Source organism: Coptis chinensis, chromosome 9 (assembly GCF_015680905.1).
Source record: "Coptis chinensis isolate HL-2020 chromosome 9, ASM1568090v1, whole genome shotgun sequence".
Classification (NCBI taxonomy): Eukaryota; Viridiplantae; Streptophyta; class Magnoliopsida; order Ranunculales; family Ranunculaceae; genus Coptis; species Coptis chinensis.
The window spans coordinates 63,020,602-63,030,704 of NC_141464.1; the positions used below are offsets into that span (position 1 = coordinate 63,020,602).

At 34.8% G+C, this 10,103-nt stretch overlaps 1 protein-coding gene and 1 pseudogene across 1 annotated transcript; both read right to left on the minus strand.

The window, feature by feature from the left end:
• Window positions 1–3,226: 3,226 nt before the first annotated feature.
• On the minus strand, window positions 3,227–5,645 carry LOC147477263 (G-type lectin S-receptor-like serine/threonine-protein kinase At2g19130 pseudogene; annotated as a pseudogene).
• A 1,497-nt stretch (window positions 5,646–7,142) lies between these two features.
• LOC147477264 (uncharacterized) lies at window positions 7,143–9,851 on the minus strand (the record flags this gene model as incomplete). The annotated part of the gene is made up of 2 exons (XM_086582798.1): window positions 7,143–8,711; window positions 9,720–9,851. Coding segments are annotated over 2 exons (837 nt in total), but the record flags the coding sequence as incomplete, so codon positions are not given.
• Window positions 9,852–10,103: the final 252 nt, after the last annotated feature.

Genomic DNA, 10,103 nt, shown 5'->3' on the forward strand with positions numbered 1-10,103 from the left:
GGACCAATAGTTTAAAATACAATTTAAACGGTTTAACGAATTAAACGGTCTAAAAATTCGTGTTTGCATGTTGGTATGTATATGCATAATGGGGTTTTTTTTTGCTTGGTAAGTTAAAAATATATTTAAAAAAAAAAATAAAAAAAATTACAAGTTTTCTACGCAGTGCTAATGCCCATAGTCACTCATACATGTCGCACATACAAACCATAAGCCACCTCCCATTTATATATTTATGGGGGTCTGCCGTTACAAAATATGATCTCATTGTTAACCAGATGAGAAGCTCTCTTAGAAATGATGTCAGCCGCTTGGTTGGCTTCCCTCCAAGTATGGGTCACTCTCAAGGAAGAACAGGCTCGAGAGCATAGTTTCCATCTGTTGAGAAGTTCCCATGGCATAGATAATGAGTTGGCAGCAGTTACCGCTGCCAATGAGTCATATTCCATCCATAGGTTAGTCCATCCCCTTGACAAGGCTGCCTCCACCCCTTCAACTATGGCTGTGAATTTGGCTAGATAACATGTAGTGTTGCCCAATCCTCCACCCAGAACGTATAGGAAGTTGCCATTGTGGTCTCGAAAAGAGACTCCAAACCCACCAGGCCCAGGATTGCCTCTAGCTGCACCGTCAGTGTTGAGTTTCACTTATGATATGGCTGGTGGTATCCAAATACATTGAACCCTCCTTCTCGCAATAACAACATTCATATGGATACCCCATTCGCTCAGAATTCTGGCATCAAATGGCTCCGTGTGTCCTTTTGAGAGGTGAGAAGTCGTGATGACATGTGATCTTACAATACCTTTGCAAAAGGCTTTTGATACTACTTTGTCTTGAAAGAAAATCTTGTTCCCATGTTTCCATAAGCCGGTCATGCCTCCAAAAACCGCAGCAGTCCATAGATGTATATGCATAGTGGTGTTTGCATGTGTATCAGACTACTGTTTTTAAGTCCCAACTTAAAAATATTATCAACGATAACAATATTGAAATCGAGATAAATCACACAATTGATTAACATAAGATTCAAAATTTTAAAGAGAAAATTCAATTGTTGTTCAATTGTTTGTCGAACTGGTGTCGAAATTGACCAATTTATTCTTCAATCAACAATAACCTAAAATTAAAAAGTGAAAGAGTAGATTGCAAAGTGATAAGAGTGTTTGTCATGAGAAAAATAAGATGTTTTCTCACTTCTTAAATCTCTAATCACAACACACAAATCAACTAGCTCAAACATAGAAACAACTAGATCGATCTCAAAAAAAATTATAAGTTTGTAATTGAAGTTTTTTTTTTTTTTTTAGATGGAGAAGAAGATAGATGTTTGTCATGAGAGCATAAAGTGTTTGTAATAAGAGAATAAGGAATTGATCAATAAAAGAATAGAGATTTGAGGAATAAGAGTCTGCCCACATGAAAATTGGGTTGAGTCTGAAAATTTTCAATTTCTATTATGTATAGGAGGAAAATGTTATTATTAGAAAGAAAATAAAACAAAAATAGAAAATTTTGTCATGGAACTATAATTACTATATAACGCCCCAAACTCAATATATCTTAGCTAACCAGCCCAAGATATAATAAGTCAGAGAACCCAGCTACTTAACCGTCTCGACAAGTGCTAGAGCAGTCAAGTAACCGGTTTACAAAATGAAACCATTACAATAAGTCAAATAAGGGTGATAACTAGCAAATATAAAACAAAAACAAAGTGTCCAAGTTACACAACATAGTATAACTTCTCTCTCCACGTGGTCAAGAATCAAACACCTGCAAAAATCTGTAAGGGCGTAAAAACCACACGCCCAGCAAGTATCACCTACAAATAAAAAGAGTTACATAACATAGTATAATAAAATCTCTATATTTCATAGCACTTCACATAACAGACAAACCTAACATCCAGTTAACACAAATTAGCAAGCCAACCATATTCTATATTGTTAGACATGATCGACATATATTACCAAATATTTAGCGGATAATTACTACATACCATGTAAATATATTTGCATCAAACATAATAATCCAACCATCAATAAGAACAGGTGAAATAGCCGCACACACAAGACAGACTAATCAAAGTCGGAATACAACATAACAACTCGACAACTCAAACTCCACAATCAAGCATCACATAATAATTAACTTAGTCATGCGTACAACCTATTACGATTCGAATATTAATAGTATCAACTTCTAATTCAAAACATCAATCACTAAGATACTAAAATAATCAAACACCATATTCGAGTGATTTCAAAACCACCATACTTATACTTATTATTAATTTATTTGAAATAAAAAGAAAAACATGTAGATGTACTTGCCTTCTTACCGACATAACTTAAACATCTCGGTACTCGGTATTAGATCTCATCGACCCATCTGTGATGATTGGTTCTTCCTCCACCTTAGCTAGTAGCTCCAAATCAGCAATATATTCATTCTTTTCTGTCATCAGCAAAACCATATATTTTAGTGTCTCCAATGACCTTAATGAATTCCTCCAACTTCCTCCAAAACCCGTCAGTTATCGTCCATGTTTCAAACCCTCCAACGAACTGAATTTCTGACGCATCTTACCATGAACCTACTACTAAATAACCATATATCATTGGAAAGCTACGGGAATCTTCTTTCCAACGCACCAAACAGCATTCAAAAGCGATTTATGTAGCAAAAGACATGCCCTTTTTAATAATATGTGACGAATCTAATTTGTATTTCAAATTTCCCCACTCCTTCAAATTAGAACAAGAGTAAAGTATGCTGGTGGCTTTATTGAACCCCATGACCCCAACAAGAAGAAGTGGTCGAGTCTTATATGTTTTCTCCTTATTGTTCTTATCCGATTGGTTTTCGCGAAAGAGATAGAAACTAACAGAGAGTTCGAGAGAGAGAAAAACAAATGTGTGTTCTCTTTTCAGCACAATATCCCATGTGTTCTCTCATTTGCCAAGCATTAATCCATTGTAGGCCCACTATGGGAAGTAAAAGCCCAACTCAACCCAAGACCCAAACATATTTCAAAATTTGGGGTTTTACATACTAACACTGCCACATTGATTTGTCCTTGAACCATAAATAAAAGTAATAGTACTACAACCATAATTATTTTTCAATTTGTGGGCGTGAGAGTAGGCCTAATTTTGTGATGAATAACAAAATAATTGAGTTGTCTGTTTGTTCCATGGCCCACTAGTCCAATACCTTCGAGTTAGAGTCCACAATTAAGATACTGATCTTCATATGGATCTGACTCTGACAAAAATAACCCTGTCCCAGGATCATTTATATTTTTCCAAGAAGTGAGTGACTGTGCTTTATTCGTTCTATTATCATATCTAATCTTTCCACCAGGTAACCATGTATCAGTATGGTAATCGAAACTCTACCAAAAAAATCAGATGCACCCCACTTCTCAATACAAGATTTTCATCATCCCCAAGCACTACTTGTACCGCGGTTTTTACCTGGTTTAAGGGCATCGCCAATGCAGGCCTTTAAAACCCAAGGCCACGTCAGCATTTTGGAGGGCCTTGTCAGCATTTTGGAGGGCAATAAGGAGGAGCTAAAACTCTATATCGATTGGTGTTCCAACAGAGAAGATGACTGCTCCTTTATAACATGTGAAACAAGACCGAAAAATCAAAAAGTGAAGTCACACTTAAGTGAAGTCATGTGCAAAGTTTCCACTAGGCTTTGGGCTTCAGGTCCTTTATAAACATCCATAGAAATGAAGACATATATCCATGAACCAGGATGGTTAAATTGGAGGCCCATTTAGGGGCCGCGTTGGAAGCATTTTTTTATGAAGGTCTGTTAAATTTGGAGATAGAGGCCCGTATCCAAGCCCCATTGGTGATGCCCTAACATAACTAAATTACAATCTTTAGAGTTTCAACTCTAGAGAAGCTAGGTCAGTTAAAGGAGTATTGATAAATGGGAAAACGATAGTTTTACCTACGAATAAATGATGAAACTCAAACACAAGTAAAACTAAAATTTAACTCGATTCTAATTTTATCAAAGTTTTCTACTCTCGATGCTATTGCAATATAGTTGGAATAGAAGATTCGTTCCACTCCTAGTTATTTAGAATTCTAAGTTAACTACGATTATCAGTCTACCAAAGTTAATGAGAGTAACGATGAAATTATACTACGATGGGAAACTACTAATCAATATGCTAATAACAAAATGACAAAATTCAAATACTAACTTGACAATAGAGAATGAATTAGGGGAATTCGATTCCACCTTGATTCGACTTAATCAACTAACAAAGAAATGTCGTAATCCAAATTTCAATGCTTTCGCATAACAAACTGGTATTTCTAATCCCTAATTATTCATAGCAATCTCTACCAAATAATAACTAGCATGTGAAGCAATCAAACCCATTCTCATGGTGAACTAATTACTTTCTAGATTTGAATAGATTATCATGACAATTTCTAAGCTAACAAAATCAAGTTTTCATCAAGGCTTCCTCAAACCCCTCTAATGGAGGTTTTAGCCTTAAGTCATTAACCTATCATTTCTATATTAATTTAAGCAAGACATGATATAAAGATTATAACTTTAATATATTGATCTAATCAAGAATTCAAAACTAAATTAACAAGTAAGAAATGATTAATAACTAAATGATTGAAATTAGATCTAAGTGATTTAATAATTAAAACTAGATTATGAGTAACAAACTAACTTTATTGATCTAATGAAATAAAAGAGTATTGATTCAACAACTTAATTAAAAACAAGTAAATAAAACTAATTAATGGAGTCTAAAACTAAGTTATTGGATAATTTTCTAAGTAAAAAAAACTAGCTGCTTAATAGCTAAGTCTTGTGTTTTCAAATGGAGGAGATAAGATCCACTTTTTCGTGCATAGGCTGAGGAGCCATGTTTTGGGTCGGAAAATCAAGCCCAAAACCCAATTTCTTCAGTCCACAGAGGCCTTTTCAGTTGGATTTGACTTCAACAGACTTTTCGTCCACTTTTACTCCTCTGATTGGGTCAAGGCTTAGACCACTGGAAAGCTCTTTCCAAGCCGATCGTTTTGACATAACGTAGGCCCAATTCTAAGATCTGAGTCCAAAGATACGGTCTTCGGAAGTTCTACTGACTTTTGTGCGCTTTTTTTGCCCGCGTTGACTTTGACTTTTCAGCTTTGACCGGGCTTTAAAAAGGCTTTTTCTCCTTGAATTTTGGCCTATAATCACAGAACTTCTTAGCAACCAACCCTTGCTCCTTTATCTCGCAAAAGTGACACATTTCTACACATAATTGACTCCTATGCCTGAAATATATAAAAGCACGTAATCAGCATTAACTCTTATTTATTACTCGCATAATTGGTCTAAAAGTATTATTGTTAAGGGGTTAAAACTACAGTTTTGGGCTTTTATCAAGTATCTCTATTAGCCACCCAAACAACAGTTTTGTTTTCAGCAGAAACTTTCTTACCATATTCCTATGTAGTAGTTAAGAGAAGTACCTGGTGTGAAGAAACCAAGTTCGAATTTACCGCCTTTTGATATCAGAGTTTGATTTGAAGTGAGTGATTGACCTGAAGAATGGTATCAGCTGCAAAGCAGAAATGAGTTTGGATAGATGAGCAGAAGAACATAACTAAGAGAAACAAAAATGTTTGGCATTTTGATTTCATCTATTCTCAGAGAGGTTCTTTGACACATGACAAAGTGAGGATCAGAATATAGAATCAATGTGGAGTTATGGACAAACAAGACTAAGGGGTTGTTTGTTTTTTATGAATTCAGGAGTCAGAGCCTCTTAAACTTAAGTTTTAAGCATTCAGAGGCTCAAAACTTGTTTGTTTTTTTTTAAATTGTTTAAGCATTCAGTGGTATTTTCAGCATTCAGCACCAAAATTTATCTTAAATACTGAATTCTAATACTTGAAATGAGAAAGTTCCTTCTTGCCCTTTCTTAAGAACCCAATCTCAAGAACCCATCTACTTTCTTACTTTGACCTACTTTCTTACCTTGACCTTTTATGGCTTCAAAATAGGTTCTTCAAAATTTGATATTGGCGATACGGGTTTTTTCATTTTTTTGGATGAATGATATCCACTTTGTTAAAAATAGAATTACATATATATTTTTTGAAAATAAACAAAATATGAAAATAAATCGTAAAATATATTTGTGAAAGCATATTTTAAATAAATTTATTTATCATTTCTTTTCTTCGATAATCCATGTCCCCTCCTCAAATATAATATATATTTTGTTTTGGGAGGGGTTCTAGGGATATATCTTATCTTAACACGTAAACAAACTCAAAATTGTTAGGGCATTTATAAGTTTTGGATTAGGCTAATTTTTTTGTAGATATAATTTCCTAACTATTCTAAACATTATCACAAATAATCAAAAAAATAAAAAATTTCTGAACTTGCCAAATATAGTATCCAAAATGGTGAAAATGAACGGTCTACAATTAGCCAAATTTTGTAAATTGTTAACTACATTTGGCAAGTTTGGAATTTTTTGATTTTTTTGATTATTTGTGACAATGTTTAGAATAGGTAAGAGATCATATCAACAAAAAATTAGCCTAATCCAAAACTTATAAATGCCTTAACGATTTTGAGTTTGTTTACGTGTTAAGATAAAATATGTCCCTAGAACCCCGTCCTTTTGTTTTACAAGAAATAAAGTTAGTGTTTAAAATAGATAGCATGAATAAAATTGTCCGAATGATTTATATTCAGCCTTCAGAGCCAGGTTATTCTAACAAAAAAACAAACATGTTTTTCAGAATTAAGCAATCAGCATTTAGCATTTAGAGGATGGGCAATTTAGCATCCAGCATTCAGAGTCTCAGAAAAACAAACGGCCCTAAGAGCGGACTCATGGAATTTGCTAGTCATTTTGAAGAAAATTCTTTTACTAACAGAGTTGAAGACGTTTGGAATTTGCATGTCTTTTGCATAACAACTAATCAAAGTCCATTAATTTTTGAAGACCAATTCGGATTTTTTTAAATGCTTTGAAAAATCTATCATAAATTCAGAATTAGCAAAAAATCAGTCCTAAGATCTAGTGGGGGTGAATCCTAATTTGGCTTATCTAGTGGGGGGTAAATCACAGTAATCCGATCAAGTATAAAGCATACATGTTAATAAATTCACGTCATAAAAGGTATTCCGAGTTCTTACAGTTCAAAGACATGATCTTATTTGGTAAGCTCACTATTCATGTAGGGTGCAAATGTTCTTCCCGCCTGCAGCTATAAAATCTCCAGAAAAATTTACAGTACCAGATCACTAAAAGAGCAGTGTCAACTTTAAATATGCAAATTATCACATGACATAGTTACAGACTTGTCGAATCTCCAGCCATAGTACTCCCTGAACTCAGCAATTGGTTGGCAGATAATTCTGTGATTCAAATCCTTCACAATTGGTCAATACCATGGCAGATAAATCAGTGATTCAAATCCTTCTTTTTTCTTCCCGGGAGAAGTTGAATAGTACGTAACTACATTCAAATTGCATACAACTGTATTACATATCATATATTTCTGTGAATAATGCATTGCTTTGGTTCCTAATTATTTTCCCCAAATCAGATTGCTTTTGTTAGCAGTCAATTCAAATCAAACTGATCATTTCTTTTTTTTCCCCGTTGATCATGCAGAACTATTCTTTCTGAGGTGGGTTTAATTTCCTCAAAGGACAAGCAAGAGTTCAGCTCTAAAAAAATTATAGATAGCGAACAATAGAAGAAGAGCAGCAGATGAAGACCCAACAGACTTTCAATGTACGACCAAGTTCTATACAAAAATTATGCATATAAACATGCTTATAACAGTACAACATCAATTTCGTCATATTCCAGCTGAAACTTTCAGCTTTAACCATCTATGTAAGAGTACAAACCACCATTGCAGAATCACAACTTCTGTATTCAGACAACAAAAATTTAAACCTTTAATGTACAGAATCCAACTTTCAAAGTCTCACTAGTCAATGTTGATATAACCTACAATTTTCGCACCCTGTCTTAGTCTTCTAATCACACGTACTCTTTTCCAACTTACACGAGGCTTCATATATCTTTCACTTTCTAGCTTTACATCAACGGACTTATCACGTCCAGTTACAGGCTTTACTTGGACTGTCTCAGCATTACCATTTACCTTTCTTCTTTGAAACTTCTTGCTTGACTGCTCAATAGTTTGTTTTAGCCCACAGAGGTTGCCAAGAAAGTTATGTGGGTCAGTGTCGCAAGAAGATGACGAAACTATACCTTTCATAGTCAGAGGCTGTAAAAGGTTTATAAATTCTTGTAATTCATTGAAGCATGAGTGATCTGAGTAAGGTACTGAATATATGCAGTGATGAAACTTTCTAACAGAGCCTGACACTTCCGCCTGCTGACTTCTGTGAGCAATATCACTTGAGTTTGTAATCTTGCTTCTATCGTGGAAAATAAAATGGGAAAAGCCAAGAGAGCAGCCATTCTCTTCGAAGGGTCTCACTACCCATGGGAGACCAGAGGGCATAATTCCTATTGTAGGGTGCATTTTATTTAATTCCTCGAGAGTGTTGATGCTGAAACTGTAAAAAGGAATGGCTCTCACTCTAGTGTGGCAAGTTTTTGTTGTGAAGATGTCCCGGATGCCCAGGAGATGCATTGTTTGTAAGCGTTCTGGCCAGACCCAGATCTTTGGACAATTGTTAAAAAGGAAGAAAGATAAGAAAATAAATTGTTACCCACTTCCAATACTAAGGAAGCTCCTAGTTAATCATAATTTTTCCTATTATAGGTAGGATTAATTATGGCAAATTTTAAACTCAGGTCTGTGGAAATTATTCCTACAAACTTTACCAAACAAACTAGGTGGGACCTAGTAATAAAAGCATAGAGACGAAACGAGGAGAAGTTTAAACAGCATACACATAGAATAGTTTGTGACAATATCAAGCAGGAATGCGTAGTCATAATTTTAAATTTGATGTCATAAACGAATACGGTAAAATAGAATACTTGCAACAGTAGTAAGATCCACCGCTTAATTGCTCAAAGTAGGAATTTTGGCCAAAAATCAAGAAGAATGATATCTCATGTGATCTACCAATGTCGAACATGTGTTCTCTATCTTCTCAGGAGAAAAGATCATATTGATTCCCAGATGTGATGCTAAACTTAAGGTGCAACTCTTATTTGATGAAAGCATTTGGCACTGACAAGCCGCCTTGGCAGCTAAGAAATAGGTAGGAATTATCCAAAAGATATCTTACTCACTGTATGATTTCACACACATGGCCGGGAAGTGAATTTTGCCGCCAACACACTTGCACAGCTGGGCTCTAGTTTGGACATGGGCGTTCGGGAAATATATGATGGTAAACCTACTTGGCTGTTCAGGTGGGAAAATCCAAACATACCATATTTCAGATTTGGTTAGTCACTTAGTTGTAATGGTTTTGTTGAGATGGAAAATGTAACAACAGAGCTATATATTTCAAGAACAGGGAGAGGAGTAGACATGTTGCTACCCTTCCTCCACACAAAAATGTAACTTTTATACTACTTAATATATTACAGCTTAACTAGCAAAAAAAATAAAAAAAAAACTCTTATGTCCCCAGGTCAAATTTAAGCTTATCCCTTATTAACCGAATCATAAAAAAAGAACTCAGATACTTTCAAGCTTAAAAAGAAAAAATACCTTTATTTTCAAAGCACGTGAAATGTGAAGTAAAAGATCTTCTTTCCCAAGTGTATTTATAGCAATGACAATATCGTGTTCAGGATGAGACGCAATGATATTAACAACCTGTTGAGCATCCACCAAAAAGCATTAGTCATGCAACTCAAAATTCACTTTTACAGTTTTATGTCGTCCAATTTATAATCTTTACAATACAAGTATAAGTGCATAACTATCAACTAAGGACTCAACAAAAAAAAAACAAAGTAAATAAACAAAATAAATAAATAAAAGAAAAAGGAAAAGAAAATGTATCGACTTGCAGGTGTCGACTAGCAAAGTCGGTAAAACCTTTGGGTGACGATACCAGAAGTCTGGGGCTCGAACCCCGCCAGCATCAAA